This window comes from Arabidopsis lyrata (genome assembly GCF_000004255.2).
Source record: "Arabidopsis lyrata subsp. lyrata unplaced genomic scaffold ARALYscaffold_5, whole genome shotgun sequence".
Taxonomy (NCBI): Eukaryota; Viridiplantae; Streptophyta; class Magnoliopsida; order Brassicales; family Brassicaceae; genus Arabidopsis; species Arabidopsis lyrata.
The window spans coordinates 12,165,123-12,181,601 of record NW_003302551.1 but is presented as its reverse complement, the minus strand read 5'-3'; the positions used below and the strand labels follow the sequence as shown (position 1 = coordinate 12,181,601).

The 16,479-nt window shown below is 35.5% G+C and overlaps 4 protein-coding genes and 2 long non-coding RNA genes across 7 annotated transcripts; 1 reads left to right on the top strand and 5 right to left on the bottom strand.

The window, feature by feature from the left end:
- Positions 1 to 1,547: 1,547 nt before the first annotated feature.
- On the bottom strand, positions 1,548 to 2,273 carry LOC110228186. Its single transcript, XR_002331783.1, has 2 exons — positions 1,972 to 2,273; positions 1,548 to 1,785 (listed from the first exon to the last, which is right to left on the bottom strand). It is a non-coding gene; the product is annotated as an uncharacterized LOC110228186 (long non-coding RNA).
- Positions 2,274 to 2,387: 114 nt separating this feature from the next.
- LOC9311815 lies at positions 2,388 to 7,052 on the top strand. 2 transcript variants are annotated; one of them, XM_021024774.1, is made up of 10 exons: positions 2,388 to 2,538; positions 2,832 to 2,915; positions 3,011 to 3,199; positions 3,296 to 3,475; positions 3,716 to 3,900; positions 4,399 to 4,494; positions 4,822 to 4,867; positions 5,114 to 5,220; positions 5,317 to 5,421; positions 5,510 to 7,052. In XM_021024774.1, exons 2-10 carry the CDS (start codon positions 2,867 to 2,869, stop codon positions 6,749 to 6,751), a joined length of 2,199 nt encoding a protein of 732 aa, XP_020880433.1. In that variant the 5' UTR covers positions 2,388 to 2,538; positions 2,832 to 2,866; the 3' UTR covers positions 6,752 to 7,052. The 2 variants fall into 2 exon arrangements, with proteins under 2 accessions (XP_020880433.1, XP_020880434.1); XM_021024775.1 differs by lacking the exons at positions 2,388 to 2,538; positions 2,832 to 2,915 and having other exon boundaries at positions 3,009 to 3,096.
- A 206-nt stretch (positions 7,053 to 7,258) lies between these two features.
- Positions 7,259 to 10,128, bottom strand: LOC110228184 (uncharacterized protein YKR070W). Its single transcript, XM_021024776.1, has 12 exons — positions 9,989 to 10,128; positions 9,799 to 9,902; positions 9,572 to 9,607; positions 9,382 to 9,455; positions 9,256 to 9,296; positions 8,975 to 9,046; positions 8,698 to 8,884; positions 8,309 to 8,404; positions 8,162 to 8,229; positions 7,822 to 8,008; positions 7,630 to 7,713; positions 7,259 to 7,538 (listed from the first exon to the last, which is right to left on the bottom strand). Exons 1-12 carry the CDS (start codon positions 10,090 to 10,092, stop codon positions 7,473 to 7,475), a joined length of 1,119 nt encoding a protein of 372 aa, XP_020880435.1. The 5' UTR covers positions 10,093 to 10,128; the 3' UTR covers positions 7,259 to 7,472.
- A 169-nt stretch (positions 10,129 to 10,297) lies between these two features.
- On the bottom strand, positions 10,298 to 11,071 carry LOC110228185. The gene has a single exon (XM_021024777.1). It carries the CDS (start codon positions 10,765 to 10,767, stop codon positions 10,423 to 10,425), a length of 345 nt encoding a protein of 114 aa, XP_020880436.1. The 5' UTR covers positions 10,768 to 11,071; the 3' UTR covers positions 10,298 to 10,422.
- A 656-nt stretch (positions 11,072 to 11,727) lies between these two features.
- LOC110228187 lies at positions 11,728 to 13,960 on the bottom strand. The gene is made up of 2 exons (XR_002331784.1): positions 13,495 to 13,960; positions 11,728 to 11,953 (listed from the first exon to the last, which is right to left on the bottom strand). It is a non-coding gene; the product is annotated as an uncharacterized LOC110228187 (long non-coding RNA).
- Positions 13,961 to 15,592: 1,632 nt separating this feature from the next.
- On the bottom strand, positions 15,593 to 16,479 carry LOC9311814 (methylenetetrahydrofolate reductase 2; the record flags this gene model as incomplete). The annotated part of the gene is given in 3 exon segments (XM_021026344.1): positions 15,593 to 15,808; positions 15,908 to 16,242; positions 16,335 to 16,479. Coding segments are annotated over 3 exon segments (540 nt in total), but the record flags the coding sequence as incomplete, so codon positions are not given.

The window sequence follows — 16,479 nt, the reverse complement described above, 5'->3', positions numbered from 1 at the left end:
AACACAAGACAAGGAACATTTATTTCTTTCTCTGGGTTGGCGTATATGGAAGGCAAGAAATGATTTGCTTTTTAATAATCGAAGATGTTCTATCCCTAACATCATCCACCAAGCAATTCTTGATTTATGTCTGTGGAAGGAGGCTACTAATACTCCTCATCCTACGTACGATGCAACAACAGCAAGTCAAAACTCCCATCAAGAGGTACTTGCTAAAATTCCTTCTCTTTGTTGTTGTACATATGCCTCTTGGGTTGATCAACACAGTAAAGCGGGTATTGTTTGGTGTTTGCATGATGCTTCGGGACGCTACATCCTCAAGGGCTATGCGTCAATTGATCCTACTGATTCAGCCCTTGAAGCAGAAGCTATTGCCCTGAGAGAATCTCTCCTCAATTTGAAGCGCTTAAATTACCGCAATGTTACTTTCTGTGGAGACTTCTTAACTCTATAAGGGCATTTAATGAAAGTAGCTAAGCTTGGAAATCAAATTCCTTCTGGACATACTGAGATTCAAGGTTATCAGGATGATATAATTAATCTAGCTCAAGACTCCTATCAATTCAGATTCATTGGAAGGAAAGCAAATACTATTGTAGATAGCTTAGCAAAAGAAGCAAGAGTCAATAACTCTTCTCTTGTTGTTTCTTGGATTTTATAGATGTAAGTCTTTGTTAATCTACCACTGTAACAAGGTCCAAGTACGTATGGCTCTGTTTTGTACTGAAAGTTGTAAACTATGTATTTTATTTTCAATGCAGTGGAAATGGCCGACAAAAAAAAAAAAAAAAACAAGAGTTTCAAATGCATTACCTTATCATTGGCGCTCAGAGAAAGATTTCAATTCTATTTCTACAAAACTATTATGCAAGTCAAAGCTAAAAGAACTTTCCTACCTTAATACCTCATCATTTAAGAGCATGTGGTAAATTGATATGAGTCAAACTAATACTTTTATAAATCATTTACATAATTTTTTTTTTTCGTGAAATTTACGATGTATTCACCATCGTTTTAGGGTTATACATTATTATTTAGTTGCAATGCAAATTACTTTGATTAGCTCGAGAAATTCGTTAGTCATTTTTCTTGTGCACACCAAACTTATATTAAAATTAACTTGGAACACAAAGCTATAAACACTTTGCTAAGGAGCTCACAAGTCGAACGTTTTTGAAACAAAGACAAAATTAAACAATAAAGCTTGAAAACGATAAGATAGAACCTTCTTCAAGAGGGTTTTGAAATTGATCGGTCTGAAGTCGATCGACGACTCTCGGTCTTGCAATAAAATCAAAGATGATGCTATAGTTCTTTTGTCTTTGAAGGTGAGCCAACAACAAAAACTCAAACACAAAAATAAATTATTCTAAAAAATAAATTACAAAATAAATTAATTATTTACAAAAAACAATTTTTTTTTTCCTTATTCTAAAAAATATGCTTAACACACAAATAATTAAAAAATAAAAAAAAACAAAAATCTAAAATGTTATCTTACTATCATATATAGTAAAATTATAAAATCTTAATTTACATTAATCTAATTAATAAAGAGTCAATTAGCTGCATGCTAATTATTTGAGAAATAATTAGGTGTGACATAAACAAGTTTTTTTCTTTGCAAAACAAGAGAGAGAAAGTGGTACAACATAACATTTTTGACGAAAATACCCTCATCTTCACCATCTCACATCTCTCTCAAAAATTCCAAAAAACTCTAACACCTTGAGATTCTCAGTTTCTCAATTTCTCTCATCGGGAAGCTTTCTTCACCAATTAAAACTGCATGTCAATTACCCACAATCAACCCTTTTAAGAATCAGAAACGATTGATTACAGAGAGAAGGAATTTGATCGTTAAATCGATCATTAGAGACAGAGAAGCAATCGATGTGAAGAGTGACAATTTCAAACCATAAGAAGAACAAAAAAAGATGAAGAAGAAGGAGAAGGAGAAGATAGAGATACCGATCCGTTGATGAGTCGTAGAATCAACACATCCATAGTTCTCGTCGCCGGTACCGTTGCGGTTACGAACCAAGCCCATATTGATCATGAATTGGGGAGAGATGTTGCCGGTGACGGAGAGGCGGCAAATGGCGGTGGGATTTTGTGGGCGGAGAGATAGAGAAAGGGAGAGAAAAAGTGAAAATTGATGATGTGGTTTTAGGGTAATTTCGTCTTTTTGCCCTGTTTCTAGAAGATGTCTTATTTACAATTTTGCCGCATATCCTTTGACTTAATTATTTTGTAGTCTTAGGGTATGCAATGCAAATACTCATTAATAAACTTCGAAAAACCTAGGGGTACTAATCTTAGTATAATTGTATAAATACCGAAATAACCTACTTAGACAAAACCACAATTAAAAAAAAAAAAAATTAACGAGACAAGCCACCTTCTCTCTCTCTCTCTCGCATTCACAAATTTGCGTCTCTTGCCCAAATAACCACGGTTCCCTTCCGGGACCGTAAAACTGTATCATCTCCGACTAAGTTTGTCGCCGCCTTTTTCCTCTGTCAAAAACATTCTCCGGTGCGTATCCTTACCTTACTTCTCAAACTTCAATTGCTTTCCTTCAGATTTTCCGTGGGTTTAACATGATCGAATCTATGCTTAAAAATTGAGTCTTTGTTTGATCTTATCCTCACAATAACTCGAACGCTATATAAAAAAAGAGCGAGCTCCTTTAGATCTTAGTTTGATAATAATTAGGTTTTTAATCGAACCCATGCTTAAAAACTGAGTCTTTGTCTGATCTTATTCCTATTTGACTCCAATCTTTAATTTTATTATTTTTGATGTGAATGGTTTCTATGTTATTGCAGGTTTAGTACCTCTGCTTAAGGATTAGAGAGGTATTATGGACTCGCGAGGGAATGTGGCTGAGGATAAGAATGTTTCGAGTAAAGGTTAATACTTTACTCTTTTGATGAAATTTTCTAGATTGTTTGTGTTCACTACAGATTGTTGAATCTTGATTTTTGTTTTGGTTTATGGATGTCAGCGATTCGAAAGAAGGTGAACAACACTGTGTCAATAGCATTAAAGAGATATAAGATTGATAGTTATATCTTACTGGACCTTGATAAGGTATTAAATGATGTCTACTGCTCTTTTCGACCGGTTTCTGCTGATTACGATACTAGGAAGGAATTGGTGAAAAACCTTAATGCTATGGCTATAGATATTTATGGTAATCTAAGATTTACTTGTAGTTTTTTTTTATCTTATTTAGCTTGACTGATATCGAAAGTTAGCAGAGGTTTTATTTGTTTTTGTGGTTCATTAGGTAATTCTGAAGAGAGCAGCCCTGTCCTTGAGGCGTATGGGTCTTTCGTGATGGATATGTATTCCTCTCAGAGTGATTTGGACGTGTCTATTAACTTCGGTAATGGAACACCTGAACTTCCTCGTGAGAAGAAGCTCGAGATACTTAAAAGATTTGCAAAGAAGCTCCGGTCTCTGCAGGGTAAGATATTTGTTCCATTCTTGTTGTTGATTCCATGATGGGAAAGAATTTATTATTACTGAGACATTCTTTTTTTGTTCAAGTCATTGGCAGCTGTTAAGGTGTATGACAACTTCCATTATTGTTTTTCATATATACCAAAAACCCCAGCAGTCTTGCTTTAGTATATCAGTGACACGTGAATACGAGATTCTTAAAATGATGAGTTTCATATATATCTTGCCTAAACTTCTTTTGTAGGAGAAGGGCATGTTAAAAATGTTGAATCTATCTTCTCTGCTAAGGTGCCAATTGTCAAATTCTCTGATCAAGGGACTGGTGTTGAATGTGATTTGTCTGTCGAAAATAAAGACGGCATTTTAAATTCACAGATCGTTCGCATCATATCTCAAATTGATGGCAGGTTTCAAAAACTTTGTATGTTGGTAAGATTTTAAGTTCTATTCTAATGGCTTTCGTTATCCTTATAGTACTAATGACTTGTGAGTTTTTTCAACAGAATTTAGTTCTTCTTGTTGGCAGGTTAAAACTAAAAACATTTCTTGAATGACTAGAACTTTTTAGGGTTATAGATTTCTTATGAACTGCCTATGGTTTGTTGTTGTAGTTTCTTTCAAGTTACTTCAGTTTTTTTTTAATGATTTTCAATTTAACAAAAGTTTTCCCAGTACTGACTAATTTTTCAGAACAAATTTCTCTTCACTATCTAAGTGGAATCTACGATGCTCACAGATTTTAATGAAGTAGCAGCAGAAAATTTAATGCTAGTGACTGTTTGGCTAACCATAGGTTTTATATTGATGGAAGTGTTTAAAGTTCAAAACGAGCATATAGATTGTTTTGTTTTTTTTTGTTAACTCGGCTATCGATATGTGTAGTCTGTGGTCAATATATTTACTAATGTGATTATTCTCATATGTCAGGTTAAGCATTGGGCCAAAGCACATGAAGTTAACAGTGCGCTACACCGAACCCTGAATTCTGTATCTATAACATTGCTAGTCGCTCTTCACTTACAGGTATCAACTTATTATTCCAGTTACATTTACAAGGGATGGTGGATTCTTATAGGTAGAATTTTGACTTATGCCCAAGTAAGTAGTTTATCTGGCTGTTTAATGGGGAAGAAATTTGTTTCTTTTCATGTGTTTAGTTCTTTTTGACTTGTTGGATAAATTTAGCCTTTAAAAGCAAGTTGGATAAAAGTGTTAGGTTTTTTATTGCATCATTTGAAGTTGCATGTGAATAGTATCTGATCAGATACTATTCAGGCGTATGAGGAACTTTGAATGTTGAATGACTAAATACTTCCGAGCCTAATTGCTTCTCCTTTGTCATATGTGCAGACTCAAAATCCTCCCATTTTACCTCCATTCTCTATGCTATTTAAAGGTAATATTAGTATCCACACATTAAACTAAGTGAAGGAGAACTATGGTGGTTTTGTTCTTTTTGCGGCGGTCATTTGATTTCTGGCAGATTCAACATCTACAGAGTTTCTTTAGGCATTTTTAAGCTTGTGATACTAATAGAACATTTGATGACAGATAACATTTTTAATACTCTTCTTTTAACGTGCGTGTTAGCAACATATTCCTGTTTTCCGTAATGACATTAACTGAGTCTTTTCTTTTCCAGATGGAATTGATCCTCCTAACGTGGAGAAAAGGGCACAAAAGTTCTTAAACTGGGGACAGCGTAATCAGGAATCTCTGGGTAGACTCTTTGCAACCTTTTTTATTAAGGTGCTATATCTTTTTACCTTTAAACCCAAACACTAATTACAGAACAAGCTGCAGTACATGCTTTTGTTATAACGAATTAGCATTTCTGTCTTGCAGTTGCAATCCGTAGAATTCCTTTGGAGGCAAGGGCTCTGCGTCAGTGTGCTAAACGGTCTTTGGATATCTAAAAAGTGGAAAAAAGTTGGCGTTGGATCCATTAGTGTAAGCTATTAAAAAACTCTATTCAGTAAGATTACATTTGCCTTCTTACTTTTTCTTATATCAGTTTTTTTTTCCGTGTGTCTTACAGGTTGAGGATTTTACTAACGTGTCTCAAAATGTCGCAAGGCGAGTTAATGGTGCAGGAGCCAAAAAGATATACAGCTCCATAAACAGAACTGTCGAAGACATCTTTGAATTCCTCAATGACAAGGTTGCTGGAACAGATCTCAGACATAGGTTATTTGGCAAAGGAGCTGTTGTGCAGATTCCTCCTGGGGCGCCACTTAATGGAAAGACCGCTGGAATACACAGGGTGTCTGGCCAACAAGCTGTTGTGGAGCCTCGTCCTCCTGTGCAGCCGCTCAATGGCAAAATTGCTGGAACACATCGCAAACAGAAGGTGTTTGCCCGACAACCAGTTGTGGAGCCTCGTCTTCCTGTGCCGCCACTCAATGGCAAAATTGCTGGAACACATCGCAAACAGAAGGTGTTTGCCCAACAACCAGTTGTGGAGCCTCGTCCTCCAATGCCACCACTCAATGGCAATATCGCTGGCACACATTTCAGACATAAGTCGTTTGGCCAACAAGCTGTTGTGCAGCCTCCTCCTGTGCGGCCACTCAATGGTAATATCGCTGGAATTCATTTCAGAGATATGTTGTTTGACCAACAAGTACTGGTGGAGTCTCATCCTCTTCTGCCGCCATTCAACGGCAATATCACTGGAACGCATTTCAGACATAGGTCGTTTGACCAACCAGCAGTTCTGGAGCCTCGTCCTCCTGTGCCTTCTCTCAACATTTACTCACAGCAACTTCACAATAACTACAGAAACGGGTTCAGTGGTCCTCCTGAAGAACATTACAGCAAAAGAGTTTGTTTGGGAAACAACTACAGAGCTGTAGAAGAAACGGGTCAGTGGAGAGAGGAAGAGAGATACGAAGATCCCAGAGGAAAACGAAACAGGTATATCGGAAACTTTAACGGGTTTGAAGAGTTTCGTGAAATTCCCCGTTTTGGAATCCATAGTAACCCTTTAGATGATCCTTATAGACAAGTCCCTTTGAATGCTCGAATCCATAGTAACCTTTTAGATGATCCTTATAGACAAGTCCCTTTGAATGCTGGAACAAATGGTCATTTGGTTCGCCATAGGCATGATGGTAGATATAGTCGTGAAGAACCAATGCATGTGGGACCGTGGCAAGACTACAATCGTAGAATTGATCCGCCACCACCGCAACCCCTTCCTCCTTATGGTAGAGTTAGCTATGAGAATTTTCGTCCTCAAAACCTTAACCAACCTCATTTTGGTAGATCGTTTTACTAGTAGGGTTTTTGAACAGCAAAGTTCAAAACCAACCATTTTTTAAAGATGAATATAAATTCATTTTAGGGAGGAATACAGGTTTTCGGTACTTCGGTTTAAATGTGGAGAAGTGAAATTGATGTAACTACAGTTTTGGGTGCTGAGAAAATGTCTTGAATGTTGTATGTTACTGTTTAGCTGGGATATGAGTTAATTTTATGCTGGATTCGGTTAAAATTTGGATTGGAGGATTTTTTACCAATTTTATGTAATTTGTTTGTGTTTAAGGATAACTTAAATTTCATTCTTCGTTATGGTATTAGAGTTCGCGTAACACCAGTGATATGGTAAGAAAGAATCATCATTTGAAAATAATTATTGCAAAGCTAATGTTTCTCATAACGCCAATTTGCCTTAGAAGTTTGATCCTTAGTATCAACTTTAACTGAAAGAGAATTTATACGTTTTAAGACCAAATTAATGACTTCTCGATTCAGTAGTGTAATCACAATCGTCAAGAGACCATAATATGTTTAAAGTGATATAAAAATCTCAAATCATCGAGAGGAGAAACCATTGTATCAAAATGATCACTAGTTTTCTGTTTACTTGGTTATTTTACACCATTTCTTTGGCCTCGCCGTGAAAATAACCAATATGTTGAATGTTGAATAAAATCTCAAATCGTCAAGAAATACTTTGGACTAGCCAAGAAAAATGAGAGTGATATAACTCATCACAGTTAGCTTTGCTTGGCAGACTCTCTTGTCAAAATGAAATCAACTGCTTCCTCGACGGAATCAACTACCTGAAGAAGTTGAATAGTTTCACATGAACACTAACTCGCAGGAATAATAATAATAAGGTTCTTTTAAAGGCTAAGTGATGCTGTAGCTTACCAGATCAGCAGGAAACTCGGCATGGTTATCTTTTCCTTTGAAAACTCCGGTTCTTGTCAAGATTGAGAACCAAGGAGTCCCAGCCTGTCACACAAATGTACTTTTACCAGATTACTAATGGTTTGAGGTAAGATTAGAGGAATGTTTTATGGCGAGATGACCAAGTCAAGTCTGAGAGAAAGAGCACAAAACCTGCCGGGCGCCTCTGATGTCGATTTTAGGGTTGTCTCCGATCATATATAGTGTCCTGAAGTGGCGACTTCCTTGGTTTGAAGAATGAGGGGATGTAGCGATTTCTTTCAGTACATCTTCTGCGTTCTTGAATACAAATGGATTTGGTTTGCCAAAAGATGTGTACTCCAGAGGGTTATCATGGATTCTGCAAGTATGTATTCAAACTCAATCATGCAAAACTGAACTGAACATATGAGGAAAAAATATCATATTGATTATGCGTTTAAAGACCAGTCTCGTGTTTCCTAAAAGATGTTCAGTGTCATATGGAAGGTCTGTGCTTGATTTTGGCTATTACCTGTTGAAGATTGACTCTAATGCGATTCTAAAAGCTCCCATGCCAAGACGTTCAGTAGGAAACGCAGTCTGCCTTAAGTTCACAATGCATCAGTATCCCATATAGTAAATCAAAAGAATGGAGAAATAACAACGGATTCACCAGAACCTGGTAGTCTAAATCGTCATTGGCAAAGTACAAATGAGGTTGAGGTCCAATTTCTTTCCCAGGAAGTCCTCCAGTTCGTAAAATGTCACAAAGAACCTGACCAAAAACATCAATCAGTATTTATTCACTGTGAACACCAAAAATTCTAATAAAGCTCTGCTGCCCCAACAAAAACTATGAGAATCTACCGCCAGAAACAATTTAAAATGTGTTTTATTTTTCTTTTGTTTCACATTATCGTGAAGCCATTGATATGGAAATACAAAACTCTACTTTGCCGTATTTATTACGATGTGTGCTTATAAGATTTTTTTCAACAAAAGAACAAAAATAACGCGTATCAGATAAGTATCACATCTGAAAATATAGATATGTGAAGCAGGAGAAACCTGGATGTCTCGGCTCCAATCAACTGGATCACTAACTATAAATGCTGCCTGAACTCTTTGGGATAGAACATTTTCTCTTGATCTAAGCTCCTTGTGACCATCCTGCCCGATCATGAATTTCTTATATGGCGCCAAGGGATCAATGTTGTCAAAGTAAGAGGCATATTCGTCCATTGAAATGACGTTTCTGAAAATACATGCACATATATAATCACCTGAATAGAAGTTTGAACAACAAACGAAAATCAGAAAACTCAAGAGAGAGCCTAGCGCTTACTTGAAACCATAATTAGACATCACCGCGGCAGGTTCCCCCTTTCCAGCTGCAACAACGAGCTCATTTCCAAACCTGGTCCAAGCAAATCGTTAAAAAACTTTCTGACACAACCAAGGAATAGAAGCGATGAAATCAAAGGCTATTAGTGCATCCTTAATTTCTTATAAAATTGTTTGCTAAGTCTTGTGCCCTATGTGATTTGATTAGTCCAGATACTCTGATACTTGAGATTAGAATGTAAGGCAGAGGTTGCAATACGGTTTCTTATATGTATAACTTACCTATTTACTAGCTTCCGAAAAGGTGAATGTCCTTGTACCACCTGAAACATGAACATGGCGACTACTGTAACATCAACATTCTACAGAAATAAAATAGAAAGGAAGTGATGTGAACAAGGTATCAACCTGCAATGGAGAAACTTGAACACCTAATAAATGACTCATCTCAGAAGCCCGTTTAGATTCAGGCAAGCCACCTCCTGTCATAACCAATGTAAATCTCCAGATGAGAAAAACCAATGACAAAATTGATGTTAACTATACTTCACTCCTCTGACTCATTTTGAAACTCATAACAGTACAACAAAGTACTTACCATTAGTCAAGAATAAAAAAGGTATCTTCAAAGCACCTGCAAAAGAAAGAACCACAAGAAACCTCAAACTCATGTACAAGAGATTACAATTAAACCTAAACCACTATTTGGCCTAGAATCAATCTATAACGTAAACCTAACTTCATAAGTAAGCAATCAAGTTCATCTTCATCTTCCAGACCAAAAATAGCAGCTTCTATAAATCAATCACGAAAGATAGCACATACCGGAATCATCGTAGAGTCGCCGGAGTGCGCCAGGAGAGCCACCAACGGGAGAGGAACCAAGAAGAATAACTCCATCGATATCGAATGCTATGCCAAAAGACGAGCTGTGGTTTTTTTTTGGTCAAGAGTCAGGAAGAGAGACAATAATGAGGAAAAGGAAGGAACGCAGCAGCGGGAGAGGAGAACTCACCGATTCGATTCCGGTGAAATGTTACTGAAGAAACGAGACGGTGATCGGAGATTAAAATCCCGCCGCCGCAGCGAGTTTCTCGCTAAGATTCGAAGATGATTCATCTTAATTAGAAGCCGGCGGAGAGAAAAAAAAAAAAAAAAAAAAGCCCTCTCTTTTAAAAAGGTTATTTACAGTTTTAGCTATATACTTATATTTTCTTCGACATTCGACCTCAAAGTTTTGGTAATTACAATTTCATCCTCAATCAAAACTCAGATTTTTTTATTTTTACTTTTTTTCACATGAAGTATGAAGGGGTACATGGAGTTAAAAATCAAAACGGGTAAACTTCTAAAGAAACATACTACTGTATTTTACATATTTACAAAGATACAAAAATATTTACCACAAACTTTGTATGAAACAGAGTAAAACTTTATAACACATCTTCACTAGCCTTCTCTTTTGCTGTCTCCGTCGTTGTTGTTTTCTTTCCCTGATCCGACTAGATCACGAGCGATCATTGTCTTGATTCGGCCTCTTCTCGGATGCAGCGCGATCGAGGTTGCTGATCTTACTAGATGGCGAACGATCATGATCTTAATTCGGCCTCTCTTTGGAGGAACGGTTGATTCCTCCTTTCTTGAGCTGTAAGGAGATGGAAGCTCCATGGTCATATAGTATCTAATAAGTAGAAAGGAATCAAAAGAGTGAAGCAGAGAAACGAATTCGAATGCGAGTAAAATAACGTTGAGAGAGAGGCTATTAAATAAGGCTTTGAGAGACACAACACTCATCACAAAGTCACAGACCAAGTCTTTTCAAGACCAATTCTTTCACTTGCGGAGCAAGCTACGTAGGGTTAATTTGGTAAATCGAGTAGAGATAATGTAATTAAATTCATTAACATGTGTGATCTACAAGGTTTTATCAGTTTATGATTGGTAAGTAGATGTGGCAAGGGAGACACGTGTGAATGTGATCACTCTCGTAACGCGCTACTACAGTCGTTGTCGCTGACTCGCTGGTTCTAAGTAGAATTAATCTCAAACCTCTTGATAATTTTCCATAGTAGATAAGGATTAACTCACATTAAATCTGATTAACAGGAATGCAAAACATGTGATTGTTCAAATTCGGGTTTTAGATGATTAGATCCAGACCCGTTGTTGATCCAGTGCAAGAGGTGCATTTGCATTAGGTGCAACCAAAATTAAAAATTTTGTCTTTTTTTTTTACTCAAACAAATTTAATAAAATCTGAACTAATAAGACAATGTGGGATACATGTATGCATAGATATTATCTCGCTTTGAGATTTTATGGTATAAGACGAGAAATCATTTTGTTTTTCTTGTTATAGGATAAAAAAATTGAATACATAGAGTTTGTAACGATGGTGCAGCACAACATTGATGGATTATTTTTTGCCACCACACAGTCTACACTGAATCAAGCTAATGTTTGAGAAGAGCCTGATTAGATCTATAGATAGTCTTGAGCTACCTATACTAATCATTTGACACATGTAAGTATATACTATAGTTTTATCTTCTTTGTATCATCGCTACAAGTGAATCCAAAATTGATGACACTTGTTAATTGTTATGTTAGGCTTTGTGCATGTCTCAGTTTGGTTTGGTCGAAGACCCGTTGGCATCATTTTTTTAAAAAAACGTTATGACATGTAACAACTTTACGAGGAAAAAACAAAAATTTTCTAGATAATATTGAGATTATTAAGTAAAAAGTATCTTCTAACAAAACCTTTTTTCATACGTGATAACATCAGATTACATCTTACAAAGTATGGACATAATAAACATCAAAATAACAAAAAAGTATGTACACAATTATTTAATTACAATCTCGCCTCTTCTTCCACAGTGAACCGATCGAAGCTATCGATTTGCGGAGTTTGCGAACGATCATAATCTTGACCTGTCCTCTTCTTGGAGGAAGCCATTGCTTGGTTCTACTAGAGCTGTTGGGAGACAATAACTTCATTATTTAATTATCACTAAAAAAAGAGAGAATATATATGAGAGTGAGGTGACAAAAATGTCTGAACTCTGAATGAGAATGAGAAAGTGAGAAACTTTTTTATAGAGAGAGAGCAGAGAAGTTCTGTTATGGTTTTTCCCTTGGTGGCTAAGCAAACATTTATTTTGGTCAAGGCAAATTTTTTTTTTTTTTCAAGGCAATTTTTGGTTATCAGAAAAACGTGTCAGAGAAGCAGGAGGGCATATTTTGTATATTCTCGTCAGAAATTTGTAAGAAGTTTTGTATACAAACAATAAAGAGTTTTATCTAATAAGATAATTAGGGGGTGTTATTCAATGATGGATTTTAATAGAATTGAAATCCAATACTAATCCAGTGTTATTCAACTAATGATTATAAATCTAACGTTAAAATCTGGTGTTATTAGATCTTAGTTTATGTACATAACATCTTACGACTTTTTGTAGAAAATATGTTATACTGATATCAATAAGCATTATATAAGATGCAAATTTAAAAAATGGTTGTCTAATTTATTTATGAATACAAATTAGCGAAATTGTTTATTATGTAGATTTTTAATTTCGTTTTCAACTTATGGGAACGTTGTTATTGGAAATTTGGTATCGAGCGCATGTGTGAACGCATTCAACTTGAGTGTTATGGTCATTGGTCACTTTCAAATATGGGACCAAGGCGAAAAAATAAATAATACATATATATATATATATATATATATATATATATATGGGACCACGGACACAGATAGTGGAGATGTATATACTAAACATTACTAGTACTTGGCCTAGAGTCAATATCCCTCTCCCCCAATGAATTTCGATAAGGTTCGTATCAATTCACAACTGCTATTTCGGAGAATGAGATTCACATGTTTCAAGTTTCAACAAACTAGGGAAAAATTTGTTTTCTCAAAATCCAAAAGTTAGCAGACAGTATTATCTACATAATCTAGACCTAAAAAATGGCAAATTCGATGAATTAATCATGGAAGAAAGAAAAAAAAAAGAAAGAAAAAAAAAAACAAAGTGCCTGCCAAAATCATCATAGAGTCGTCAGACGCATTGGCAGAACCGGAATAAGCATCTGTCTTGTCTCAAATTTGTAAAGTTAATTTGTATAGATCATGGGGCTCATTACCCCTATAATGTTTTAAAAATTATATACTATAGATCATTTGACCCTTATTAAATCGTAATTATTACAGAACCATAAATCATAGGCCAGTCCTGCCGTTAAGAGCATCTCCATTAGGAGTGAGAGTTAAGAGCATCTCCATTAGGAGTTTCTCTCGTGGTTTCTCCTTAAATTAAAAAACAAAAAAAATAATAATAAAGGAGGATAGAGATTGAGAAACGTTGATCTGCAGAGAAATCCAGAGAAACTGTTCTTTACACATGTCATATTTTAATAGATTAAATAATTACTTTCTCAATAATTATTTAAATAAATAATAAGATTATATGATAATTATTAAAATACAATATTTTGAGAAACTCTTACAGTTTCTACCGATAAAGATGGCCTAAGGAAACCGCCAATGGGAGAAGAACCAAGAAGAATAACACCACCGGTGTCGAAATGCAATGCCATAAGACGTGTTGTGTTGTTTTGTCAGAAGAATGGAAATGAGGAAAGTATAACAAACATAGCAGCGGGAGAAGAGATCGCACCACTTCGATTCCAATGAGAGGTTATATAAGGAACAAAGTGTTGATCATAGACTAACAATCCGTTGTGGTAGCGCGAAGATTAGTAGATATAATCTATTTTACTTAACATAGAAAGGAGCAAAGAATAAGATAGAAGGAAAAAGAAAGGAGCAAAGCCTTATATAGAAAGGAGCAAAGCCTTATATAGGACATGAACTTCTGTTTATCTGGGCATGATTAGTTTCTTCACCTTAAACAGATATATCAGTTTAGGAAATAATTCTCATTTCTTCAAACTTTGTTTTAGTTAGCTTAAATATAAGGGAAATTTACTAGAGTGACCCATAATTTGTGTTTAATTACTAGAATGGCATACCAAAAATATGGGTTATATGGGTAATATTTATGACTAAAATGCCCCTATTTTGCTTTATAGAGAAAAAAACATATTACAAGAATGCCACTAATATTTAATTCCATCGTGGCAAAAAAATACAATTTATTTACGATACTGCCACTCTCGTTTTTGTTAAATCTGTGGCTCCTGTTGCGACAGATTTATTTAGTACGACAGATTATTTGATCCACCACAGACTTTCTTCGACAGACTTTTTTTGTACCACAGACTTTGTTTGATTTAGTAATGACAGATTTATATTTTTCCGCAGATTTTTTTTTCGCGACAAATTTGTTGTATGTTGTATCCACAGATTTTCCTAAAATTTTTAGATTCTCAATGGTTATAAAACAAATATGCCACAAATTTGTTTTCCAACCGCAGACTTTTCTTTATTTTGGCAACAGATTTTAGGATTTTTTAAAAAAACTGTCGTTTTATAACAGATTTTTTAACACAAAAAATTGATATATAATGATGACAGAGTTGTTTTATGTATTCGCAGATTTTCTTTATTTGTTGACAAATCTGGCGTTTTATAGCAGGTTTTTTCAAAAAAAATATATAATTACTAAACAGTCGCATAGTGATAACAGATTTGTTTTTAGTTATGACAGTTATGTTTTTTGGACCCTAAGCATAACAGATTTTCTCATGTCATGTTATGACCGATTTGTTTCTAACTAGAATAACCTTTTTAGTGTTGACAGATTTTTGGTTGGCAGATTTGTTTTTGAAATTTCAAAAAATCGTGTTACATGAGATTTAATATCTAGCCTCAAATTCGACAGAACTCCAAATCTTGTCAGTTTGCTTGTATGTTTAAACCGGTTTGATTGCGTTTGGTTACGACAAACTTTTATTATCTCTGACAGATTTATACAAATTATTGCCATAATTGACGTTTAATGCATTAAATTCCTAATATTTAGAGAAGGAATATTCTTCTAGGGTCTTTGCTCCAGAAACGGTTTTTGTTTTTGTCTTCTTCTTTTACGCTTACCCAATGTCTTACGATTTCATCCTTTATTTTTTCTTCTTTTTCGGGATCAAATTTGCTTCAATTGTTTCTGTTCTCTTTTTGATCCCTCACGATTTCATCCCTCTCCTTCTATTTGAGTGTCGTTCCATATTTTTTTTGTTTTTCTTCCTTTTGATTGTTGTGAGATCGAAGTCCAAAAAATTGGGCATGGATCAGGTGATTCTCGTGTGTGGAAAATAGTTCTTTGAGAAAACGAAGTGGCTTTTTGTCGTTGATAATAGTAAAGGTTGTGGCGTAAGATGGACATGTCGTTGATCCCAAATGTAAGTAAACAACCATTAAACCAATGTTTAGCCTAATATTCCTCTTCCTAGATATCATTTGAAAGTAATATAGATTGAATAATGGAATCGTATACTTGATGGAGCATATATTTGGCCTCTGGCCTCTCGTATCACTAAACACTATAGATTTTCTTAAGTTTTATTAGAACAAACAACTTTGTGTCTCGTAGTACCAATTAGATGACTTAATGGAACCGAAGATTTGTTTTATTTTGGATCTTTAAGGTAGTGAAACTGATGCTTTTTTTTTTATCAATAACATCAAAATATTGTTATGGTAAAAAGATGTAAAAACCAAAATCCAAATATTTTAGAGAAAGTACAGAAAGCAAATCTAAAAAGTAGTAGGAAACCGATATACTGTAATTGTTTCTTGATTTTCTCAAAGATCAGCAAAGACCGCGAATATGTTACCGTTGATGTAATAGTAGCTGTTCTTCACCTGCATTTTTGGATCAAAATGTCCATTAGTCATTTTAAATAAACCATAGTCAAGAGCAATAACAAAGCCGATCAGATCAAGAAAAATATATGAACTTACCTCTTCGAGCAAGTTTCTGGAAGGGTCAGCTTCTGGGTACAAGTTAGCCTAGCTTCTTCACCAAGTCCCAAATGCTTCATCCTTCCAGACTTTGAAGCTAGCGAGATCGACAATGGTTGGTTGAATGATTTCCTTAGCCGGGAAAACTCCCCATGTAACAGCATTCACATCAGATTGGGCAGTGTTCGATACCCAGTTTTCTCCTTTGTTCACAGCCATGTAAGTAATCGATGGCAAAGCTTTGCATTTCTCCACCACTGCATCTAATTTCTCCTTTGAGCAGAAGAACTCTAGATAAGCCTTTTGGTATACATATGCAACAGGACCTCCCCACCCTGCAAATCATACAGTATCGATGAATCAGTGATCAAAACTCTGAAACACTATTTTCTATGAGAACAGAGACTTAACGAGACTGAATCCTCACCAACAGTTGGGGAATCAGATCTCTCGGCGTTGACTGATGGTTGGCTGTTGATGGTCAAGAAGCCTTTGGAGTTGATTTTTACCAGTTGATCGTTTATTATCTTTGTCTCTGGTAGGAGTCCATCTAATTCAGACCAGGGATGCTT